Source organism: Gymnoscopelus microlampas (genome assembly GCF_963454915.1).
Source record: "Gymnoscopelus microlampas genome assembly, chromosome: 9".
Lineage (NCBI taxonomy): Eukaryota > Metazoa > Chordata > Actinopteri > Myctophiformes > Myctophidae > Gymnoscopelus > Gymnoscopelus microlampas.
In genome coordinates, this window is record NC_139946.1 from 36,682,001 (window position 1) to 36,708,776 (window position 26,776).

General features: G+C 41.8%; 2 protein-coding genes across 4 annotated transcripts in view; one reads left to right on the top strand and one right to left on the bottom strand.

Annotated features, from left to right (window-relative positions):
* mpl (MPL proto-oncogene, thrombopoietin receptor) overlaps positions 1–26,776 on the top strand; it is a 186,486-nt gene that overhangs the window by 61,101 nt on the left and 98,609 nt on the right. The window lies entirely within an intron of this gene.
* Positions 1–26,776, bottom strand: part of ddah1 (dimethylarginine dimethylaminohydrolase 1) — an 86,572-nt gene that overhangs the window by 47,632 nt on the left and 12,164 nt on the right. Inside the window, exon 1 of one of the 3 annotated variants that reach the window (XM_084066678.1) lies at positions 18,050–18,112. The exons of the other annotated variants lie outside the window; for them this stretch is intronic. Within the exon in view, the coding sequence (XP_083922804.1) occupies positions 18,050–18,094 (45 nt within the window). The 5' untranslated portion in view covers positions 18,095–18,112. Of the gene's footprint in view, positions 1–18,049; positions 18,113–26,776 lie in introns of those variants that run through there. 3 annotated transcript variants of the gene reach the window in all.

Here is a 26,776-nt window from a genome sequence, read left to right on the forward strand (position 1 = left end):
GTGATAAATAAGAGTAATACCTCTCAGAGGAACTTCATGACTATTCCTTCTGGCAAATACAGTATGTCTGCGTGGTCTTAACAAAGGCTGCTCATGCCTCACGTGATGATGGTTCACGATAATGATACTATTTTTACTCCTTAGCTAAGGGCTGGCGTTCAGAGGTCTGAGTGTCCACAAATGACGTAAACCACTGAAGCACATGCAACAGGGTCATGATGTAAACTACTGAAGCACATGTAAAAGGGTCATGATGTAAACTACTGGAGCACATGCAACAGGGTCATGATGTAAACTACTGAAGCACATGCAACAGGGTCATGATGTAAACTACTGAAGCACATGCAACAGGGCCATGATGTAAACTACTGAAGCACATGTAACAGGGTCATGATGTAAACTACTGAAGCACATGTAACAGGGTCATGATGTAAACTACTGGAGCACATGTAACAGGGTCATGATGTAAACTACTGGAGCACATGCAACAGGGTCATGATGTAAACTACTGAAGCACATGCAACAGGGTCATGATGTAAACTACTGAAGCACATGCAACAGGGTCATGATGTAAACTACTGAAGCACATGCAACAGGGTCATGATGTAAACTACAGGAGCACATGACTCACGATGTAAACTACCGGAGCACATGTAACAGGGCCATGATGTAAACTACAGGAGCACATGTAACAGGTTCATGATGTAAACTACAGGAGCACATGTAACAGGTTCATGATGTAAACTACAGGAGCACATGACTCATGATGTAAACTACTGAAGCACATGTAACAGGTTCATGATGTAAACTACTGGAGCACATGACTCACGATGTAAACTACCGGAGCACATGTAACAGGGCCATGATGTAAACTACAGGAGCACATGTAACAGGGTCGTGATGTAAACTACTGAAGCACATGCAACAGGGTCATGATGTAAACTACTGAAGCACATGACTCACAATGTAAACTACTGAAGCACATGCAACAGGGTCATGATGTAAACTACTGAAGCACATGCAACAGGGTCATGATGTAAACTACTGAAGCACATGCAACAGGGTCATGATGTAAACTACTGGAGCACATGTAACAGGGTCATGATGTAAACTACTGGAGCACATGTAACAGGGTCATGATGTAAACTACTGAAGCACATGCAACAGGGTCATGATGTAAACTACTGAAGCACATGCAACAGGGTCATGATGTAAACTACTGAAGCACATGCAACAGGGTCATGATGTAAACTACTGGAGCACATGTAACAGGGTCATGATGTAAACTACTGAAGCACATGCAACAGGGTCATGATGTAAACTACTGAAGCACATGCAACAGGGTCATGATGTAAACTACTGAAGCACATGCAACAGGGTCATGATGTAAACTACAGGAGCACATGTAACAGGTTCATGATGTAAACTACAGGAGCACATGACTCACGATGTAAACTACCGGAGCACATGTAACAGGGCCATGATGTAAACTACAGGAGCACATGTAACAGGTTCATGATGTAAACTACAGGAGCACATGTAACAGGTTCATGATGTAAACTACAGGAGCACATGACTCATGATGTAAACTACTGAAGCACATGTAACAGGTTCATGATGTAAACTACTGGAGCACATGACTCACGATGTAAACTACCGGAGCACATGTAACAGGGCCATGATGTAAACTACAGGAGCACATGTAACAGGGTTGTGATGTAAACTACTGAAGCACATGTAACAGGGTCATGATGTAAACTACTGAAGCACATGCAACAGGGTCATGATGTAAACTACTGAAGCACATGCAACAGGGTCATGATGTAAACTACTGAAGCACATGCAACAGGGTCATGATGTAAACTACTGGAGCACATGCAACGGGGTCATGATGTAAACTACTGGAGCACATGCAACAGGGTCATGATGTAAACTACTGGAGCACATGTAACAGAGCCATGATGTAAACTACTGGAGCACATGTAACAGGGTCATGATGTAAACTACAGGAGCACATGTAACAGGGTCATGATGTAAACTACTGGAGCACATGACTCACGATGTAAACAACCGGCGCACATGTAACAGAGCCATGATGTAAACTACTGGAGCACATGACTCACGATGTAAACAACCGGCGCACATGTAACAGGGTCATGATGTAAACTACAGGAGCACATGTAACAGAGCCATGATGTAAACTACTGGAGCACATGCAACAGGGTCATGATGTAAACTACTGGAGCACATGCAACAGGGTCATGATGTAAACTACTGGAGCACATGTAACAGGATCATGATGTAAACTACTGGAGCACATGCAACAGGGTCATGATGTAAACTACTGGAGCACATGCAACAGGGTCATGATGTAAACTACGGGAGCACATGCAACAGGGTCATGGTGTAAACTACGGGAGCACATGCAACAGGGTCATGATGTAAACTACGGGAGCACATGCAACAGGGTCATGATGTAAACTACCGAAGCAAATAAACAGATGATGCAAACCACTGAAGCAGTTGCAGGAGGGTTATGACGTTATATTACAGCCGTCTATGCTACTTGACGCACATACAGTATGTGACTGTTTTTATCTGGGAGACATCTCGCTGGTGCCCATTCTGCAAAAAACACTTTTTTTTAATCCAAAATGAGTTAATAGCCCAGGTAGACTCTTCACATACTAGAGTATGTCTGACATAAATGTCAGAGCTTAAATCAACATGTAAATATGAAATAAATGCATAAACATGTAGCTAAGATATAAGGTTAGAGCTAGCAACCGCTAATTCAACTGGTGTTTTCTCTAAAGAGTTTTAACTTGACTTCAGTTCTTTAAGCTGTATCTTGTACAATATATATCATTATTTTGCTATGATTCGCTGCTTTCATATGACATGAAAAAATGAAAATGAAAAAATGCTAGAGGACTGTCTCCCAGTCAAATTTGGTCACATTTATTATTCTGACATTTTACACTCTCTAGAGTTAAATCAACAGAGGATTTTACTATGTATGGGTATTTCAAAGCAGTGGTTCTCAAACTTTTTCATAACCCCCAAATGTATTTGGCCGCAGACACCGATCTGAAAATATTTTGTGCCAGGGACACCATACAAGATTTGTGTGGTTAATATTTAAAAAATGATTTAAAAAAAAAAAGGATTTTTTGAAAATATCAGAAAATATGAATTTCAAATAGCCTTTGTGGGTTAAAGTGGTTAAACCAATTTTTGAAACAAATTTAGCTGGGGACCCCCTGGAACTGCCTCAAGGACCCCTGAGAACCACTGTTTTAAAGCAGTTGAGTGCGTGAATGTTTATGGGTGATGAAAAAGGCCAGCAGGTGGTTGTAATGGGAGCAGAATTCTTTGCGCATCACATTTGTTATGTTCAGTCAGCTATTCAGAGATTTACATGACGCTCAGATCCTACTAATGAGAAATTACAACCATAGCTAATTTGACCATAGCTAACATATTCTAAAATAGCAGATCTAAGAGTACACAACGCAGTGCGCTGTGAGCTTGTAGATCGTCTATTTTAGGTGTGTGACAGCATGAGCAACTGAGTATAAATCAGGCGCAATTGTTCACCTCCACGTATTCCAACAGCATCTCCACTGATACCAAAAATGGCTAGATGGAAAGAGAAGATCTGATAAAAGCAGTCCCATATTGTATTACAATGCACTAAATATGAAACAAAATCACATGACATAGCCTAAAAGTCTAATGCAGCGGAACTCATAATAAATGGAACTTAGAAAAGCAAGACATTTACTGACTAGTGATTACAAAATAACGGAGGGACAAATTGAGAAAAGGTTCCTGGCATGAGTCAAATCCTTCCTGACCAGTTCCTGAGCCATGCATGACCAGCTTTTCCATAATCTGTAAGCATTGCAAACCAAGACCAAATGTTGCATTTTGGATCCATGCAAATACAGCCACTGTGGAGGGAGAAGTCCTGACAGGAACATTCTCTCTGGAGAAAAATACCTTTCAAATCCCTCAAACGTTGTTATGTCATTGTTATGTTATTTTGGAACTTTCCTCACGAAGCCGGAGGTTCCCTTCGTGTTATCATAGAATCAATCTGAGAGAATTACCCTGACGACCGGACGGATAAGCTTAGTGTTAGGCGAAGGAAAATTTCAATTCCTCTGTCAGGCGAAGGGAAGCACAGTATGATGAGGATATTGGCTGTAGTACACACCGCTTCCTTTTTATGTGGACGTCTCAGATCTTTAATGAACACCAAATCATCTCATTATAAAACTCAGTCCCACGGTTGTGCTTCCTTTTGTCAAAAGCACTTCCTCTTTAACCCATTTAGACCCGAGGCCGATTCTCAAATTGTCTTCTAAATAAATCCTTAGGTTTTCTAAAAAACAACTACACACAGAGGTGTTCCCGGCTTGAAAGGTATAACAACGAATAGTTCCAGTTCTAAACAGGTTTTAAAGCAGAAACAATTGATCTTTAAGACATTCATGCACCATTAGGCATTGCCTTTGAGTGGGTAAAACAATTGGTGGGGGGGCATACTGTACCACTCTCATCTCCACTCAAATTCACCTGGAGGAAGAACTAAGGGTCTGAGTGACAAATCGCGATGTGATACAGCAGATTGCTGGGGACAAAAGTACCGGAGGATGTTTGTGTAACAGCTCAGACCTGGTATTAGAAATCACACCAAAGATGGCATCACATACTCAAAGTGAGGGGACACATATTTTGCATTCCTAATGTCTCATTTCCATGGCTGGTGGGGGTGTGAGAGAATAGCCATCTAATAAGTCATCCTCTCTATTTCCCCGGCTGGCGTCTCTGACTCTAGTGGGTCACTGCAGCTCCATAAATGGTCAGGCAATCAGGCCCTTCAATGTTTAACCTAGTATATGGCTGTGTGTTCAAAAAGGAGCTGTCCATAGAATTAGACATACTATTGAAACAGACATCAATTCAAAATTATCGTTTGATCAATTAGGTGGAATATTTAAAAACAAAATCTCCATAAAACGTTTGATAATAATGTACCAATGAGCACCGATTCCAGTAGAAATCTTTGCATTTAGTCACACATAGACTTCACTATTCTAATGATAAGTTAGCCAAGATTTACCCTGGCTTTGATGCTGGGTGTCCGAGATGTCAGCACAGACCAGCACAGACCAGCCACGCTGGGTTACATGTTTTGGTCGTGCAACTCACTAGTCAGATTGTGGGAGGGGATTTTTGAAGCGATTTCTTATATATGTGGTGGAGTGGTGGATCCCTGCCCGGTGATTGCCATCTTTGGGGTGTCTCGAATCGGTGAACGGCTCACAGGTCTCCAAGCAAATGCCGTAGCATTCACTACGCTGCTGGCTCGCAGGCTGATACTTAGACAGTGGAAATCGGAGAAACCTCCATCATTCAAACAGTGGGTCAAAGAGGTACTCTCTATGATACCTTTGTAGAAATTGAGATACAATCGTAGTGGCTCCAAGGATAGATGCATTAAAACCTGGACCCCTTTTATAGAGTTTGTTGAAAACATACCTTTCACTTGAATACATACTCCCTTATATAATTGACAACACTCAACAAATCTGACTCTGACGGCCTCTGGCTGGAGGCCTACAGTAGACAGTTGGATGCAAAATATGTATTTTCTCATTTTTATTTCTATTCATCGCTCTCAATAGTGGAACTGTCCCTGAAAGGAACAACACATTCTGACAAAAAGTTAAACTGTTTGCTTTGTCTGTCCCTTTGTTTGTCTGTCTTTTGTCTTTTTCTTTACTGTCAAGTCATTATTATTATTATTTATTCATTTTTTGTCTTGTCGTTTGTCTTGTTATGACCTTGTTATGAGGGTGGGGGATTTGGGGAAATAAGATGTCGTACATAATGCAATGTGCTTGTATTTTATATGCAACATATGGAAAATAAAGTGTTTTAAAAAAAAAAAATCTTTGCATTTATCTGTGTCAAAGCCCATTCCCATGACAATTATGAACATTTTACCGCAGACATCTAGAATGAACCACATTATTATACCAGCATCCCAAGGAATTAACCTTTCTATCCTGGCACATGTCACTGCCGCTGACACCATGAACGAGGTCATGGTGGCTAGAAGATGACTGTCTGAGTCATGATCCATGCTCATACCAGAGCCTTAGCTAGAGAGCTACATGTCTATCAATGGCTCTGACCACAGTAGGCAGGTGATGGCTGAGAGGATCTGTCACATTCCCAAGGAGGCCTTGATGCCATGAAGCCATGAAGAGAGCATTCCAGCTCCAGGATGCGTGACATACCAACGGTTTACGGGTTTATCTGCCGTGTGGAGGACACGTTGACATGCATGATGTAATTATTGGAATGGGTGAGGTTAGTTCAGTGAGGACCAGAAGCAGCATTGATGAACATACACAAGATGATTGTATATAGAATTATCCACCCGGTACGCAAACAAAAAAGAAAATACCAAAAAAGGCAATACATTAAGTTTCTACGGCAGGGGTCTTCAACAGGGGGTCCGGGACCCCTAGGGAGTCCTCAGAGTTACTATAGGGGGGCCGTCAAATCGTTGTGTGATAGGATTCTTTTTTACATTAACCACTTGAACCCTAGCATCCCTATTCTGAGGGGAACATTAGCCGAAAATAGCAGATCTACAAGCTCACAAGTTGTGAGCTTGCGGATCGGCTATTTTCAGCAAAGATGTTTTTTTGGGGGGGGGTTTAAGAGGTTAACCGTCTGAAAATACACATTAAAAAAAGTTGAATCTGCAATACAATCATATACAACATGTAGTGGGGGTCCCTGCTTCATCTTTCTCTCAGCTAAGGGGTCCTTGACCTGAAAAACCTTGAAGAATCCTTCACGATTTGAGTTTTAAACTAGAGATTTTCAAGTACACTCACTGTTGTATTGCTTGCGATATCAAGTCAGATGCTGCTTTGAGTAAATGAGCGGGAAGCCACGTGCTTTGCCTCCATAAAAGCATAGCCAAATGAGAAGTTATGATTCTATTTTCTTCTTCAGTTCAGAGATCAATATCTAGCCTATTTTTGTTCACCGTGTCTTGACATGGCATAATTGTGACTTGTGACTAGAGGCTATAAATTATACCAATACAAATGTAATAATAAGGATAAGAAAACTATGTGTTTAGGGCACTGGTTCTCAAACTTTTTCATGTCAAGGCCCCCCAAAATATATATGTGTGGGGGTGTGTGTGTATGTATATATATATATATATATATATATATATATATATATATATATATATATATATATATATATATATATATATATATATATATATATATATATATATATATATATATTCAAAGATTTGCAAAAAATGTCATGATTTTTCTAAAACAGCAAATCTATGGTTAAAGTGGTTAAAATTACTGTGACACTATATTAACAAATTTTGCTGGGAACCCCCTGGTACCCCTGGTGGTCCGCGTACCCCACTTTGACAACCAATGGTTTAGGGCACATAACTGATGCAGGTTTCATTCTGACGCCTGACCTTCATCAGTTCAGACCCAACGTTCTCTGCAATCATTCCTACCATTCTCCAGAGTGTGTACTCCTTTAGGAAATAACATAATGTAAAAAAGAAAAAGAAGAGAAAAAGAAAATCATCAAAGGAAACCCGGCGGTGAAGGAATAAATCAAGATGCAGGTATGGAAGCCACAGATTGATCCTCGGGAAAAGCGGTGTAACAATATCTACCACATAAACCACTTGGAACACGCTCATTAAACACATTAAACATGCTCGGGCTCTGCATCAAACAAAACCTAACACTTTTAACACTATGAGTAATTTCAGTTTTAAATTAATAAAAAAAATGGGAAAATTCTGAATATGAACGTATAAAAGCAGACATGCTGTCACAGGATTGGAATGTGAAATGAAGCACAGTGGGAATGTCTTGTGGCCGCCTGTGTGTGTGTGTGTGTGTGTGTGTGCATGTGCACAGCTCCCCTCTGCTCTGGCATGAGACAGGTGTACTTCTAAAAGCTCTTGATGTACTTCACTGCGTGCGGTGTCGCGCACCGAAAATGGCCGATCTACAAGCTCGTTGAAGTGCAAAACACACGCGACGCGTCACGTTGTGAGCATGTAGATCGACTATTTTTGGTGCACAACACCCGCGCACAACTGAGTACAATTTGGGCGTTAGGATGGAATAGACCCTGCCAGTGCTCAGCCAGTCTTTTATTGCTGCGTTGTACCAAACCAAACTAACCCATCATATCCAATCACTATTGAAAATGGGAGAGAAGTGAACTGCAATAAATCACTGTGTACACACACACACACACACACACACACACACACACACACACACACACACACAAAGAGAAGACCAAAGCAATACAGAGAGGAGAGTGTATTTTTGGAGGACAAACCTATTTTCCAGGCATGTTTCTGTCATTATCATTCCTGGAGTAGCTCATGTTTGAAGTCAGTGGACTGCGGAACAGCGCGGCTTTCACTTAGAGCGGGATGGCCAAGCCGGGATGATGGCGAAAGCAGGTGCCATGATTGGGACTTGGGGGGGGGGTGACTCAGAGAGAGGAATGGAGGGAGAGAGAGAGCAGGGGGGAGAGACTTTCTATTCTTATTCTCCTGACCAGACCTCAAATGTTTAGCTTTTTTCTTCTTCTTTTTTGTTACTTCCCCTCGCCCACTCTGTCTGACGTCGTGGTTTAGTCTATCAGGCCCCTGGTCTGTATATCCTTCTGCCTGTCTGTCCCCCCCCCCCCCCCCCAACCCCATCTCATCCTGTCCAGGCTGTGTTTATGTCTGATACAGAGAATAGTAGGACAGCAGCGGAGGCTAGATTAAAAAACCAAGTGGAGAACATTTGGGTTTAGGCTATGTTGTGCAAGCAGCGGCTTCCGACCCTGATGGGCTTCAGCCCAACACTGATGTCATCACTGGACCTTTTCTCACAGATACCCGTACAGTGAGGAGACATGCGGAAGGAGGGGGTGGTCGTTTGGGGGTAGGGAGGGGTGGTCAGAGTTGTTCATTTCAAGGACCCCCAGGTTGGTATGCATTAAGCCACGGACCCCACGTAACCAAATGGACCATTTGGTTCCATTTGTACACTCTCGGAGTTACAGATCTGTAAGGATCCATTTGGTTCCTAACTTCCTAACTATCAATAGTTTTGCTGGGGACGTCAATGCCTTCTGCTACCAGTCTTGGCAACGTGCGGCAAGTCAAACTTGAGTGCACTATTTTAGGTGGATGACAGCATTCAAAAACAATGTGTGTATAAGAAAAAAACAGACAAATATGTGTGTGTGTGTGTGTGTGTGTGTGTGTGTGTGTGTGTGTGTGTGTGTGTGTGTGTGTGTGTGTGTGTGTGTGTGTGTGTGTGTGTGTGTGTGTGTGTGTGTGTGTGTGTGTGTGTGTGTGTGTGAGTGAGTGAGTGAGTGAGTGGGTGGGGGGGTGACAAGAGTCAAGAGTGTTTGGAGCTGATGTAATGCCAGTGCTAAATTCACAGCTTAGGTCAGCATTTCCGGAGTGGTTCTCTGACGTGAGAACTAAGCTATCACAGCTATCACCAAGGTTGTACTGTACAACAACCTTGGTTATCATGTGCATGACGACATGATGAAGCATAGCTCAAGCATAGCCAGTAATAAGCCTTCTCATGATGACTTAATTAACAAGAACAAATTGAGTCCTGCAATGAAATGATATTGTATATATAATATATTCATGAACTCATGAGGAGCTAAATTTGCTTTTTGTTTGAGAACATGCTGACTGTTCTCCGACCAGTTCTAAGCAGCCAGTAGACAAAACCATTAGCATCTCAGTAAATATAGGGATCGTTTTACAGTACCAGAGTGCCGCAACCTCAATTATAGAAAATGTCAGAACAAATTACATAACATTTGGTTTCACTCATTGACTATTCATGAATACAGAGCCTTTGACTGCACCAAAGCTCCCAGACAAACATTTGATCCCTTATGCCTGTTCTTTTGAATTTTAACAGATAAGAGAGCATAATGGGATGGGCTAGGGATAGGGGTAAATAGAGAATTGCTGTGTTGAACAGATTATAATGTAATGTACGATGAGATTAGATGAGATGAGGTACAAAACAATACGATAAGATAAACCGTTATTGACCCCAGGGGGGAAATTCAGGTGTCATAGCAAAAACATCAGTAAGAGTGAAACACAGGAGAGGTGCAGATAAGCCAAACCATGCTAGATACAGTAAGTATATTAAAATAGATTCTGACACCAGTTGCCGCGCCGAACGGGAAGAGACGAGACCAGGGTGCTGGGCGAGCGCGCGGGTGGCCCCGGCAAAAATAAATAAAAGCCAGAACCCGGTTTCCCGTTCCGGAAAAACGAGCGCTCCTAGTTCCACTTTTCCCACGTTTAATTATGAAGTATTTAAAACGGCACATTTTGTTTCTAGAGCCTGGAGTAGAAGACAATATCAGCTCTTCAAGTAGGTTCATATCCGGTCTCCTGTTGTGATGTGAGGTAACAGGCCCAATGTTGTATTTTAGGTTGTATTATTATAATCATGTAATCTGCCATGTATGAAGCTTGGGTGTTTTAGTTGGTTATTCGTTTGATCATTGTTTGTGAATTGTCATGTTGGTTCATTGTCTATGTAAAATGTAAATGAAAATGTAAAAGTGTCCTGTAAGTCCATATGGGCTGGGCTTCATTGGAAGCATGACACTTAAATAAAGACAAAATCAAATCAATCATGTACCGGTTTCCAACATGAACTGTAACATATACATAGACTATCAACAGTGAATATGAGATTGAAAGGAAGTGCAGTATAGATGTACTGAACAGTGTACATATTCCTGAAAGAAGGACTATTCCTTAAGGGGCTGAAACAAGCTGTAATGCAAGTCCAATACCTGCCCTTGATTTAAACTTGTTAATGTAGAAGGTACCTTGGTGAAAAAACATGAAGTTAAATGTTAAGGCATGATCTACAAGCTCACAACGCATTGCGATGCAACGCGGTTCGCTATGAATGCAGGTGTGCCATGAGATTTTGACTTGCCCAATGGTGTGCCTTGGGCAAAAAAAAGAGAGCTGCCCTAACTATGTCTTGACATTTAAAACTATTTCAAAATGTTAGGGGTGATTCTGAATAGGCAAATGCATGGTGGAATGTTGACTCTGCAAAGCTATGCATTTGGCAGGCACAATTATTTTACCTTCTAGTATTGCAGATGCCAGATTATGTTCACTCAGGTAGTGTGGAGTTCAACAGTAAATCTGTCAGTCTGAAGGGTGTAGAATAGACCAAAAAAAGGGGAAATATCCACAATAGGTAGGGTACTACAGTGTAATGAGTTAGTCTAGCATTGCATTCTATTTGAACATCTGGGGTTTCCCCAATGAAGATTTCAAGCCAAGACTCCAAACATGCACAGACACATAATGGTATTGACTGTAACTAAGGCTGCTGTATGTGATCTAGTAAAGCAGCTGCAGAAGAAGACACAGAAACACAGAGACAGATGAATTATGTACATTAGTTGCAGAGCAACAGCGTTCTTGATAGTCTCTGGAACATTAACCACGTAAACCCTATATAGTATATCGTTGAGCGGGCTCCCCCAGGGGTCTATACTTGGTCCACTCCTTTTTTGATGTGATCTACAAGCTCACATCATGTCGCATTGCGATGCCTTGTGAGTTTGTAGATCTGCTACTTCCGCAGACTGGTTTCCTATTTTCACCAAATGTTCAACTATAATGACATGCCCAATAGGGACGCTAGGGTTCAGTGACATTCGGGGATATATTCATCGCAGGCAAGCCGTCACTGTATAAGAATTTTACTTAACCAGTGGGAAATCTATTGAAACCTACCTAATGAAGGTTGATATCTCCTTAGGTACAAGGATATTTTCCCGAAATTATGTCAGGCTTTAGGAATTGTCATATTTCATTCTATGGCATAAAATACTTTATGACATAAATACTTCACTCGTGGTGGTGACGTCTGAGACATGCGACCATGGTGTTAATCGTTCATAATGTAACATTAGGTTTCTAGATCTGGCAAATGCCTTTAATCTTAAAACAAATCATAAAAACGGCTGTTCATTTGTTTAGATTATCTTGCGGAACAAAGCATGCAAGTATTCAGAGCTTTTATTCGGCAATCATCAAAAATCCATCATCACTGGACCACTCTGTAGAATTCAAGAGTTGGGGAAAAAACACTCAGGAAAAACGTTTGTATTTTCAAACAAAAGAACGTGTTTCATCTCTCTGGCCTTTGTCAGCATTTTAATTTGTTATGGCTGGACAATAACTACCCTTGGCCTGAGGCAACAGGAAGCAGAAATCCAACACAACTGTCCATTACACGATTATTTTGCTGTGGGGCAGGAACTGTGTAATATTTAAACTTTGTATGATATTTAGTAAATGACTGCCCTAATTCGTCGTACAAGAGTGTCGCGCAAAAGTAGCAGAAATAGCCGATCTCTAAACAGAACAACAGTTTGTTCTTCCCTCTGGTAGTTGGCATGGATTTAGTTTTTGTGTGCCAATGTTCCCGTGGGGAAATGTTTTGTTGTTAAACTGACAGATCTGTGGATGATTTGTTTTCCTGTTCTTATTTTATGAGAGCTCACAATGTGTCGATCTGTTTATTGTTTTATTTTTATTTTTTACATTTTGTAAATGAAAGTGAAAGTGTTTGTGTCTGTAGATTTGATAAATATCGATCCAATGAAAATTATTAACAAGAACTTGTGACTGAATTATAACTACTTTGAATCCATTGAAACATTAAAACAAAGTAAAAGTTGATATACTGTACAAGGTTTCCACCCGACAGCAACGATTTGCTGCTGGGAAACGAAGGTCTGTGTGTGTGTGCGTCTGTGTGTGTGCGTGTGCGTGTCTATGTGTACATAAGATATCTGCTCGAGGGCATGGGAGGGATTTTGGCTTTTTGTGGGTGTGTGTGTATATATACATCATTCTGCATCTGTCTCTTTCATTGTCATTCTGTTTAGTTTTTTGTCTAATAGTGTGTACAGTACAGTATACCTGTTTGCATACTGTCTGTCATCTGTGTGTGGACGGTTGTTTTTGTGGAGGAGGAGAACCGCTTGCATGTGACAATTTGAGTTGCTGTAGCCTGGGGCACAGGTTTTCAAAGTGGGGACCATGATCCCCAGGGGGGGCACCAAAGGGCGCCAATTGGAAAGGAGAGGAAAACTAGAAAAACTGCTCCTCGGAGCACAGGTCTCCGCCAGGTCAGGTACGTTATTCTGGCCTCCTGGTGGCGCTATAATAGGCCAATGTGAAAAGGGTGCCATTTATTCTTAGGTCTTTCACGGCAATCAGACACTGCATTCATGATTTGAGGCATTTTGTTCCAAAAATGTGTTTTGCTAAATTAGACCTGCTGGTGGCGCTATAACAGGCCAATGTGAAAAGGGTGGCATTTCTTCCTCGGCCTAGTGGGAATGTGCGTGTGAAATTTCACGGAAATCGCAAGCTGCGTGCATAGTTTGAGGCTTTTTGTTCGTAAACGGACCAATCCTGCAAACTTTGGAAGCCAACCATAGGCAATGAGGATGGAATATGGGAAATCCGACAGATCCGTGTTGATCACATGACTATAGAGATACTGTGTACCGATTTGCATGACGTTTGGATCAAATCTGTAGGAGTAATGTATTGCACAATGTTTTGCACAAATCGGCCTCCTGGTGGCGCTATAACAGGCCCATGTGAAGAAATTGGGGCAGAGGTTCTGAATTGGCATCCAGGGAGTGTGTGTGCACAGTTTCGGAGCGAACGGGCCAACGGTGCCGGAGATTAGCTGGTAACACACAGACAGGACGGACACAAGGACACACGGACAGACGGACGGAGGGTAAAACATACTCTCTCGCCATGCCTTCGGCCTGGCGGAGACAATGAGTAAATAATTTATGAATTAATCAAAACAAAATATATAAGAAATGTGTAATGCAATTCAATTGATCCCTTTCCAAAATGTAGAAACTTTTAAACAGTTGTGAGCTTGTATTATCACAATACTTTCTTTTTTTTTAAGCCAATACGGGGTCTGTAGCCAGTGGCAATGGCTATTTGGGGGAAAAGTCTGGGAATCCCTGGCCAAGAACACAATCAGGACATGGAGGTAGAGAGAAGTGGGGGTTTAACCCATTCAATCCGAGAACGCATCGCTGTCATTTCCTTGGCTATTCAAGAATAGCAGATATACAAGCTTGTTGCGTGGCAAAATCGTGAAAATGTTTGCAAATCTCCCCCCTAGAAACCTAAAATGACAGAGATGCGTTCCCGGATTGAATGGGTTGCTGCTGAATACTCCCACCATGGTAATTGTCCTTGTTGTAACTGCAGTGAGAAATATGCTAAAAATGTGAATTGCGAGCTTTATCGAAAGAGTCCCATTACTTTTACAGCAAACACACTTTGCTTAACCCGCTGTGATAGAGGGCAATTATTTTTTAATGAATTAATAATGTCTCCTTTTGTATAAGCTCCCATTGAGAGACCTGTAAAAAACTGTCACACTATGTGCATCCACTCACAAAGGCACAATATCACAGCATCATGTTCCACAATCTAATTTGAGCTAATGTCATCTCTTTGGCGGTCACACAATGTGCACTTTTAGGCATTCGATGTGATGCATGTCACTGCTGCTTTGCAGTTGTAGTGTAGCAGTCAAGTAAAAGTTGCTAAAATTGAATTTCCCCAGAATGACAAAAAGTGCAATTTTAAACCTGTTCTACCGGGTGCTGGTCATTACAGTGTCATTGAGTTGAAAGGGAAAGTAATAATTTGATGATCGCCCGGTCATTTGTGTGACACCAAACTGTCATATTAACATCGTTAACACTGAGAAATGAGCTCATAAAACTACAGCGAACCCAAACTTAGTTTTTGGAGTGTCTTCAAGCTGGAGGTCATCTCAGCCATCACCACATCTATCTAAATTAGAAATTGCAGAAACTCTGTATGTGTGTATGTGGGTCTGTCTGCACTGCCTGACTTAACAACCTAAAACTTGGTGTGTGTGTCCCAGATGACCCGGGGATGTGCAGTGCTCAGTAGGAATTCGATCAGACCAATAGTTTCAGAGAACAGAAAAATCTCAAATACGGGATCTGTATCTGTCCGCCCATATTCACACGGCGGCCATTTGGGAATTTAACATTGAAAATGCCACCCCGTTGCCGTGGCAACTGGGGTGGCATTTCATTGACTTAATGGCAATATGGCCGCTGTATGAAAAAGGTATATTGCCTGTCCGTCCGAGTATTCTGAGAACAGGTCAGGTACAACAAGGTACAAAGGGTATTGCATAACCGCGTGTGGCATCGTTACATTGTTCCTGACTTGCGCGGTCCCCAAGTAGGCCGGCACTGGTCTAGTTTACCATAATTTCTACTGTGTCATTTCAAGTCATTGTAATGTCATATCCCAGTGAGTAGGCCAGCTGATCATGGAACCGTCCCAAAGCTGTGGCTAGCCTTCTAATAGAACAATGACAATGATAGTAAATGCTTGAGCTGGCATAACAGCAAGCAAAACTGGGCAACAGGTGGCATGCTAGTGTGCTGATCTAAGTTCATGCCAGCTGTTATGAGCTCATTGGGCTCAGCGATGCTCCTAAGACATAAATGCAATCACAGTAAATGACTTTAGATCAAAAATAACCACCAAATGACATACACGATATTTGAGTCATACTTGGCCAGCCAGGGCACTCCATGAGCCTGATGGCAGAATTTCATCTGAGCAATTAAACCCAGGCCCATCAGCCCCATGGCCTGTGATCACCTGCTGAGTCTCAGGCTGTTCTTAATGAACACACACGTACACACTCTTAAGTGATGTTATTATTGACCTGATCTAATGACAAAGATACACTGGCGCGCACACCCACACACACACACACACACACACAGTGTAAGTAAATACAAATACTCCACCAAGCTGTTATCAACCACCTGCTCGGTGGATTTTAACCACTTTCAACCGCCATCCCTACTTTGGACAGGTATCTACCGAGGCATAAATCGCTTCCAAATGTCCTAGTAGTTACTATCAGTCTGCTGGGGTTTCCAAAAACACTCCGCTCCTATTGTAAACAATCCAAAACATACTCTGCGTTCAGGAAACAAAACGCCTTGGTGCACACAGCCCCATAGGCTGAAAAAAAGTATAACAAAAAACTATATATACAGTAGGTAAAATAAGCAATCTAAAAGCTCACAATGCGTGTTCATAAAATGTGGAGAGAAAGAGTGTGTGTGTGTGTGTTTACTGTAGAAAGACAGTCGGATATATAAATAAATAATGTCCTCGCAAGCATTGTGCGTGTGTGTGTGTGCATGCATGCTAACATCCGTCTGTGTGTGTGTGTGTCTGTGTGTCTGTGTGTGTGTGTGTGTGTGTGTGTGTGTGTGTGTGTGTGTGTGTGTGTGTGTGTGTGTGTGTGTGTGTGTGTGTGTGTGTGTGTGTCCATTACGGCAGACGCGTTCAGAGGTCTTCCGGAAGTCTGAATGAGTATCCCGCTGCTCGGGGCCCCAGCAGATGAATTCTTATTGTGGGTTTTGGAGCCACAGAGCAATTAGATGAGTTTATGGTAAGCGCTAAGAGGCGGAGAAGCTTGTCATTCTGTCAGAGCTGATTTCCCCTTGGCTCCAAACGCTGACCCTTCTGTTGCCAAGGGTTGACGAGGGCCAAAGACATGTATCTAAAAAGGTTGAGGGGATCGGGAACTTTTTTAACCCATTCAATCCGGGAACGCATCTACAAATGTCTTCTAAGTTTCTGAAAAACCTATGTTGCTATAATAATATCAGTGGTTCTCAAACTTTTTCATGTCAAGGACCACCCAAAATGATATGTATTTAGCCACGGACCCCCCATCTCAAAACATGTAGCTCCAGGGACCAAAGATCCAAAGATTTGAGTTACAAATGTTAACTTTAAAAAAATGTATATTCAAACATTCGCACACATTTTTTAGATTTGTAAAAAAATGGCCAAAGTATAAAATAATGGTTATAGCTAAAATGACACAGATGCGTTCCCGAATTGAATGGATTAACCACTACCAACCACACCCTACCATATATACAGATACTTAGTTGATTGGGGACTCGGATCAAGGCTCCTGTTTTTGCTCTTAACTAAATATATTTGCCAAAAATAGCCAATCTACAAGCTCACAATGTGTCGCATGAATGTTCGCCCCCCAGAATAGAAACGCCAGGGGTTCAAGTGATTAAGCCTCCAGTAATCCAGTGAGTATGTCTAGAAATAGGCTTTGTTACTAATATATATCAGAGAAATTTTAATTATCTAAAGTTGCACACTGCTCTCCATACAAAAGAAGTAGTTTGCTGACACACCAACATGTTTAGGCTATTCTTCAGAGTATCAGTTATATCAGCCAAAATATGTCTTGCATTTGTTCCCTGGCAACATAAATGAATCGAGCAATCAATCAGCAAATATTGGCCTGGTACTGAGGGAGCTCTGGTGATTTTAATGGCACATCTCTTTATAAATAGATGGCTCTTACCCAGTGTTCGTGTCCTGTCAAGCATTACCTCAGGGCCAAAATAGGACCATAGGGCTTCTGCTCAGGCAGGGATTCAGGGACAAAATATATAGCATATGATGAAACAATATATGGGCACTGCTCACATCGAATTAATCACATTGTTCACACAAGTTTAAAAAAGAAAAGTTCTTCTGCCTCCCGTGCCCCAAACACATTCCCAAGACACTTTCCAAGCATTGACTTTTATTTTTTGTTTTTCTTTCCGAGTACTGTGCCAACAAAACACTTAAATCACTTTAGCACCTCTGTGGCTTGAGTATCCTGTCGTTTCACTCTGAGATTGGCCTCTTTACTGAACTATTCGCCCAAAAAGTAAATAAACACAGTTACACAATGGAAAGGGCCTTATGTAACATGTCATGCTGTGTATGATATCTCACCATTTTTACAGCATTGACCCCCAACCACTCCTCAACCTCCACCATCGCACATGATTCTGCTGAGCAGTGTGTGGTGTTAACTTTTCCCATCTGAGCAAACATCACATCTGTTAGGGATTAGAAGATGATCCTAGTTAAATACCTGGGAATCTGACACACCTCTCGGAGTGCACACAGGCACTCTGTAAATGGAGGGAAAGGTGGTGGGGATGATAATGATCATGTCTCATGGGGTGTTAAGCCTAGTTCAGACTGCAATGTTTACTGACATACCTACACTTTTCTTTGTCTCTCTCTTTAGTGTAGCCAATCATTTCACCCCTTTTTTTCCCACCCAATTTAGTCGTTATGGCAATTAATTCCTCCCACTGCTTGCCACTGCTGTTTTACCCTTCTGGCCATTCAACATTCACCACTGACAGTTGCCAACGCAGCCCATACATCCTGTCCCCGACTAAGGATTTCTATAGTCAAATCTGAATGGCCAAATGTTGCCTATAATAGTCGACTGGTAGTCGAATAATGCGACTGAGATTGCCAGTCGAATCAGTCTGAGTCGACTGCCAATCCCTCAGTCGGATCATGCAAAAGCAATTAAAACTAGAAAAAGTGCTCCTCGGAGCACAGGTCTCCGCCAGGTCAGGTAGGCTGTTTTGGCCTCCTGGTGGCGCTATAATAGGCCAACGTGAAAAGGGTGCCATTTCTTCTTAGGCCTTGCACGACACTCGGACACTGACTGCATTCATGATTTGAGGCATTTTGCTAAAAAAATGTGTTTCGCTAAATTAGACCTGTTGGTGGCGCTATAGCAGGCCAATGTTAAAAGGGTGGCATTTGTTCCTCAACATAGTGTGAATGTGCGTGCAAAGTTTGAGCACAATTGGATGGTGAGTTCATGATTTGCGGAATTTTGTTCAAAACAAGCCAATAATGCAAACTTTAGATGTCAATCTTAGCAAATCAGTATGGAATATGAAAAATCAAACACATCCGTCGTGATCACATGACTATAGAGATCATGTGTACCGATTTGTGTGGAATTTGGATAAAATTGGAAGGAGTAGTATAAAAAAAATGTTTTACATAAGTCGGCCTCCTGGTGGCGCTATAAAAGGCAGATGTGAAAAATGCAGGGCAGAGGTTTTTCCTTGACCTCTAGGGAGAGTGCATACAAAGTTTTACACAGATCGGTGCAATTATAGGTAAAAACACGAATCGGACTGTTATAGCGCCACCATGAGGCTGATTTGAAAATGTTCAAATGGTACTTCTTCCTCGGCCTAATGGAAATGTGCGTGCAAAATTTCACGGAAATTGCATGCTGTGTTCATGATTTGAGGCATTTTGTTCAAAACGGAGCACTCCTGCAAACTTTGGAAGACATTTTTAACCAATCAGGACGGAATATGAGAAATCTGAAAGACCGGTTTTGTTTAATGACTATAGAGATGCTGTGTACCGATTTGCGGGATTTTTGGACAAAATCTGTAGAAGTAATGTCAAAAAATATGTCCGTCCGTCCGTCCATCCATACTCTCTCGCCATGCCTTTCGGCCTGGCGGAGACAAAAATGTTATGCAATAGAGCATGAGCATGGGACATTCCATTTGGGCTGTAGGGGTGCTGAATGTCTGATTCAACATATACTTGCTTGGTTTCTACCAATAAATCATGATATATATCCTATTTTTGGCAAACTATTAGTTAATTAATATAACAAATTAGGCCAATCTCTGTAAGAGAAGGAGTAGGTACAATTCTAGGAGAAATGTAAAAAAAAAAGGGTTTTGCAAAAATCTGCTGGTGGCGCCATAATAGGCCAATGTCAAAAGGGTGGCATTTCTTCCTCGGCCTAGTGGGAATGTGCATGCAAAGTTTCATGGCAATTGGACAAAATGCTAAATTTACTAGGGACTACAATTTCGGTGTTATGAATACATCTGTGCAGCTGGGAGTGTGCCTGTGCCGTCTTAAACTATACTAAAGGTTGAGTTGAGGCCGGACATACACCCTGCCCAGTGTTAATCTGATTCATGCTACATTACTTTGGGCCTTTTGCCATAACAATAATACTAGGCCTTGCATGGCAACTTTGTATGACACTGTGGAAGATTAACCCGCCTTGCAGCAAGGACAATATTCAGTACCTCAGACAATATCAATATGCATGATGTAACAGGCTTTGAGAAATCAAATTAACAGGACAAATGAGTGTTCACAACGAGGAAAATGAGTGTTCACAACTAGAATATAAAATTAGCAGGAAAAATTAGTTATCACAACTGCAAAATAAAGCTAGCAGGATTTTTTTTTCACAATTTAGGGCCGTCCAAACCAAGCACTGCAACTATAACCATAACTATAACAATAATTATGGGCCCAGACGGTTGGCGTAACCGTCTGGGCACCTAGGCTGGCACCTAGCCTGACAGCATGCCGCGAGTTCGACTCCCGATCCCAATGACCTTTGCTGCGTGTCACCTCTCCATCTCTCTCCCCATTTCCTGTCAGCCTACTGTCCTATCAAATAAAAAAAACAACAACAATAATAACTAGAAAAAGTGCTCCTCGGAGCACAGGTCTCCACCAGGTCAGGTACGTTATTCTGGCCTCCTGGTGGCGCTATAATAGGCCAATGTGAAAATGGTGCGATTTATTCTTAGGTATTTCAGGGCAATCAGACACAGCATGCATGATTTGAGGCATTTTGTTCCAAAAATGTGTTTTGCTAAATTAGACCTGCTGGTGGCGCTATAACAGGCCAATGTGAAAAGGGTGGCATTTCTTCCTCGGCATAGTGGGAATGTGCGTGTGAAATTTCACGGAAATCGCAAGCTGCGTTCATGGTTTGAGGCAGTTTGTTCAAAACGGACCAATCCTGCAAACTTTGGATGGCAACCTTAACCAATGAGGATGGAATATGGGAAATCGGACAGATCAGGGTTGATCACATGACTATAGAGATACTGTGTACCGATTTGCATGACGTTTGGTTAAACACCGTAGGAGTAATGTGAAAAAATGGGTTTTGCACAAATCGGCCTCCTGGCGGCGCTATAACAGGTCCATGTGAAAGAATTGAGGCAGAGGTTCTGAATTGGCATCCAGGGAGTGTGTCTGCACAGTTTCGCAGCGACCGGGCCAACGGTGCCGGAGATTTGGTGGTAACACACGGACAGGACGGACGGACGGACACACGGACCTTCTTTTTTACAGTCTATGACACGGACACACGGACACACACACGGACGGACGGAGGGTAAAACATACTCTCTCGCCATGCCTTCGGCCTGGTGGAGACAATTATGTGAGCATCTACACTGATGTTGTCATTATAGATGTGGTGTGGACTCTGCTGTCCACTTAATTGTTTGGTGTGAACGGCCCATTAAAGCACACATTGCCTGGGAAATCTTTCCCAAATTTCATTCAACGCTCAAACTTCTGAAAGACACTGAAGCAGTTACTGTTATCAGAGATTTCCCCCCAAATTAAAGAATGATACCAAGAGCTACTAAATGTCTTATCTGTTTGTTCATGGAATATATCTCTTTATGGAGGGAGAATATATTACGCTTATGCATAGTCGCAGATCTCACTTATTGTGTCCACTGACCACAAACGTATGCAGTGAAAATCTGAACAAGTACATTTATCACCCAACCAGTTTTGTGGATATATTTTGTACATGTTAAGCTAAGCGTGTATTGTACACGTGCACTTGAATATGACTTGTCAAGTTAAGAAGAGGCCTGTGTTTTTTTTGTCTGTGATCCTTGGCGTGAGAACAGACTGTGAGTGGACATTACACCACACTGTGACAACCGAGGGCAGACAAGGGCAACAGTACTGCACCCACCCCACCCCCTTCTCTCTTTCTCACACACACACACACACACACACACACACACACACACACACACACACACACACACACACACACACACACACACACACACACACACACACACACACACACACACACACACACACACACACACACACACACACACACACACACACACACACACACACACACACACACACACACACCACTGACAGTTGTAATGAGTAAATCAACAAGACTTTAACAGTGCATGCGCACCCAACGTCAACGTGCATGCACAAGTACACGCATACGCACACACACACACACACACACACACACACACACACACACGCACACAGAGGGGAAGACCTCTTCTCCTGTCACAATGAGAACATTCTGTCGCCAGGCTGACACATTTCCTCCTGACTGCTGTGGAAACCAGACACCTGGGTCTCACACTGCATGAACGTCACTCACAGTCACTGCACAAGCAAACATAAACGCACGCACGCACACGCACACACACACACACACACACACACACACACACACAGGTATGTGCATGAGACTGAGTGTAGCATAGCGTATACAGTAAACCAGTGGTCCTCAAAGTGGGGTCTGGGGACCCCCAGGGGTCCTTGGCTTGAGGGAGTTCCAACGGGTCCCCAGCTAAATTAGTTAGCATCAAAATCTGTTTAACCACTTAAACCCTTTATACATCATCTACAAGGTCACAAGGTGTTGCATTGCGGCGCGTTGTGAGCTTGTAGGCTTATAGGCTATTTAAAATCTGTTTTGAATAATTGTAAATATTATTTAAACATTTTAACAACACAAATCTAGTCCGGGGGTACCTGGCACAAAATATTTTCAGATGGGGCTCTGCGGCCAAATACATATTAATCTGGGGGTCCTTGACATGAAAAAGTTTGAGAACCACTGCAGCAAACTTAAGGTCAAACGCATGAAAACTATTGTATATGCACAATCAAGTGGGCCTACGTAGCTTTAAATGTGAGGGATGGAGTTTTTGAATGCTTCGCTGTGTGCAAAAGACAAATAAATTTAAGGTGTCATAAACACAGTAGAACTGTGTCTATTTGTCTTATTATAAATTCATTGTTACTTGTATCCCTTGAACCCCTAAATTACTAACCACGTCCCCACCAATACCACTTCTTATTTTCAAATTCAAGAATCTGACTTTGCTTATAGGGGACCGTCCCATTTCCATTGAGGCAATCCATGTGACCACATACTGTTAAAAGAGCTAAGATTCTCTGATACTGAAACACTGACTCGCTGTTCAATTTAGTTTGAACAATGTCTATTATTCCAGCATGATAAAAGACTGCTCCAGGGACAGTAGAATCGGGCTGAATAACAAATTGAAAGAAAATGCTCATTTAGGGCGGAAGCAATCTCAGTGAAACAAAATCAGCCAGATATGCTGCTTATCAAAGATTGCAACGCCATAAAACAGAGCTACGCTTTCTACCCACCATGATGGATGAGGCAAATATTGAGAGAAGGCACGGGAATACGTGAATAGACAACAAATGAATTTGTCAAACTTGGGAGTTGTAATCAGCCCATGATTGGTGTATGTGTCATTGATTTGTCACAGAACTCCGAGTTCCCATTTAGTTTCTGGTCGGATTCCTATAAATCTGTAACACTACAAAGGGTTTCAATTTGCTAGGGAAGGGAAAACGGATAAGAATAAATAAGCCATGCTAAGACAAGAACACCATTGGGGGAGAAGTGATGATGGGGGTGAAGTATCTGTTTTCATCAGAAAGATAATTATGAAACAATATTGGCTTGGTATGCTCGAGTGTAAGAAGTGAGCAGATGTGCAAAACACTAATTTTTGGCCATGCATTAGCTTGCCCTGCCAGGATGGCATCCAAAAACAAAAACATGAAGTTGCCATGCGTGACTAGTCTGTGAGTCGTCTGTGTGTATAGGTGAGGGAACGGCAGAGAGAGAGAGAGTGGGGGGGAGGGGGAATGTAGGTAGGCTCATGTCTGCAGGTGCATGTTTTCTCTGTGTGGAATGGGTGAGCCGTGTCTGTGAGGATTTTTGTCCTTTTAACCAGCTTTAAATGAGTCACTTTGTTATGAGTTATATCCTGAATAACTGCAGGGGGTTTCTAAAGGCCAGTCTATTTTAAGCTATGTGTTGGAACGGATGTTGAGTTCATAGCAATGTGCAGTTGAACCTCAGGGGTCTGCTTCACGCTGGCTTAATCTTGGCATGTAAATACAAAACCCAACCCTGCAAGAATTGGGAGTAGAAGGGGTGAAGAGTTTATAACACGCTCAATGTCTGCAAAGCAAGCACCATGCTCAAAGGCAACCCATCTAGAAAAATATATTCGACCTGAAATTGCAGAAGCACTAGGAGGAATTGTCTCGATGAGCAAGTAGAGTATGCTAATGAAACACATCCAAAATCCACAGAATTTTCTAAATAATTGGACATTCATCTAAAATTAAGGCTATTCTTCGGAAAACAAAGGTGACGCAATGTTTCTATCCAGCAGCAGTGCCATGTGGCCCATGCAACTGACTCTAACACAACAGCTCCTGAGTCAATTCTATACGTTTACCAAAGGTGGCAATAACGCCGGCCTCCAGAGAAAATAGAGGCTATTAAAGAGGTGTTGTTGTTGTTGTTCAGAGAGCAGAAAATAATGCCAAGTATTTAACGATAACACTCAGTAGAGTTGACAGACACAAGTGATATCTACGGCTACAGGACACAAAAGATTTGTTGGGGCTCTGTATATCCCTGAATCAATTGATGTTGACAGTTGCTATCAGTTGCTATGAGGGAGTGTAGAGAAAAGCAGAGGAGGACACAGAAGCAGGAGTTGAGGAAGTGCGACAGGGAGAGAGAGTTAACCGAGTTTATGTGAGCTCGAGGACATTTATCTCAATTAGACCAGATTGATTTCTGCACTGCTTAGCAAAATGCAAATTGGCAGAAACTTGGTGTACTGTAAACACTGAAGTATGTGAGTTTTAGTGGGGGGCACTTGAGTATACTAATGCATGGCTAACACATGGTACACTATTCACAACAGCTGTCTGTTCTATTCCATCGTAATACATTTGTCCAAAGTCTGAAGTCCATTAAACTCTTATATATACACTATATACACACACACACACACACACACACACACACTTGCATATGCAAGCACACATGCATGCAAACACACGCACACACTCATACACACCCTGCAATTCTAGGTTTCTTTTTCACAATGGAAACAAAAACAATGCATTTAAATCAAAGAGACTGCCATCCATTTATGATGATTGACAGGTCATGAGAATACTATACACTTTAATGCAGGGCCAGGCTAAAGCTACAATATGGTCTGTATGTTGTGCCTGAAATATATCAATAGAATATGTTGCAGCAGTGGGATCCTTGCACAGAACTCCGAACATAGTTTGCAGCAACAAATGATCAAATGTGATCTGGTACTAGGCACAAAGTTTACATGAGGTCTTAGGAATAATGATGCAATAAAACGAATGATGTGAACTTTTTTATTGCACCTCAACAATAATTATATGTTGTAAGATTTCTGTTCAGCGGCCTGGTATGTAGATCTGTCCCACCCCTTGTTTGACAGTTATCAGGTAAGGCCCCTGCTCCCAAATTTGTGTTCTACATCATCCCTCGGGCTCATGAGGTGCACATGCTGAGAGACACGTGGCACACAATTTAGAGGTCAATAGTTCCATTGTTCACCTTAACTACATACCTAGCCTCCCTATTCTGGGCAGGTCATAATAGGCGTACATTAAGCGAAAATAGCATATCTACAAGCCCAAAACATGTTGCATTGTGATGCGTTGTGAGCTTGTAGATTGCCTATTTTTGGAAAAAAGAGATTTGGTAGAGGGAAAAGGGAAGTATATAGGCTTTAATTGTCTAATTGGTTGGTTAATACATTTTTTTAAGATAAATAAACAATATTGAAATTTTGTCCGATATCCGATTACCGTATTTGCAAGGTCAAATAGACAGATACCAACATTGCATTTTCCAGTAGTGTTTACCTTACACTTATTATACAGAAACTGTGATTCTGGGTGCAAATGCAGAATTCTAACAAACAGTGCATTCTTATTACCCGATTTATTAGGCCTACTGATGCACAGTATTACTAATTAAGATTAAGTTATGTAGTATTTTCGCTATTTTAACATTTCCAACTTGTTGACTCTTTTGAAAGCTTCTCCATAAAATGCGGATTGTATTTGCAGCCTTCATCATCACAAAATGCTTTTTCAGCTTCACATTGAAACCTAAATATTATCAAATAAAATATTGGGTAAAACCTCTAATTTTGATATCAGTCAGATACCGATATTGCTTCTTTTTTTTTGGCCGATACTGCCGATACAGACATACGGCCGATATATCGGTGCATCCCTACAGCCAATAGTTTGATATGTATGCATGTTTGAACTTGTCATTTAAGCCCTATATTTAGTTGACCGGAGTCCCTCCGGGCTCTATGCTAGGCCTTCTCCTCTTTCCGCTATAGATCAAGTATCTTCGCGGCTGAGTGTTCGCTCCAGAATAGAGATGCTATTGTTCCAGTGGTTAAGAATCTTTTAACAAAGGGCAAATCAAAATATATGAACTAATGATCACATATGATTACTTTATCATCTGTTACTCCATTTTACACAAATAAAGGATCTGTTCAAGATAATCCAAATCAAGGAAATATGGAGTTGAAAGCAGAAACTGAATGCGGCTTCTATCAGAGGAGCATGAAAGTCAATAGGAAACATCATCTCCGACTGACAGAGCTTCTTGTCTGGACTTTACTCTGTGCTCCCTCTGACCTGATCTGCAACTTTTCC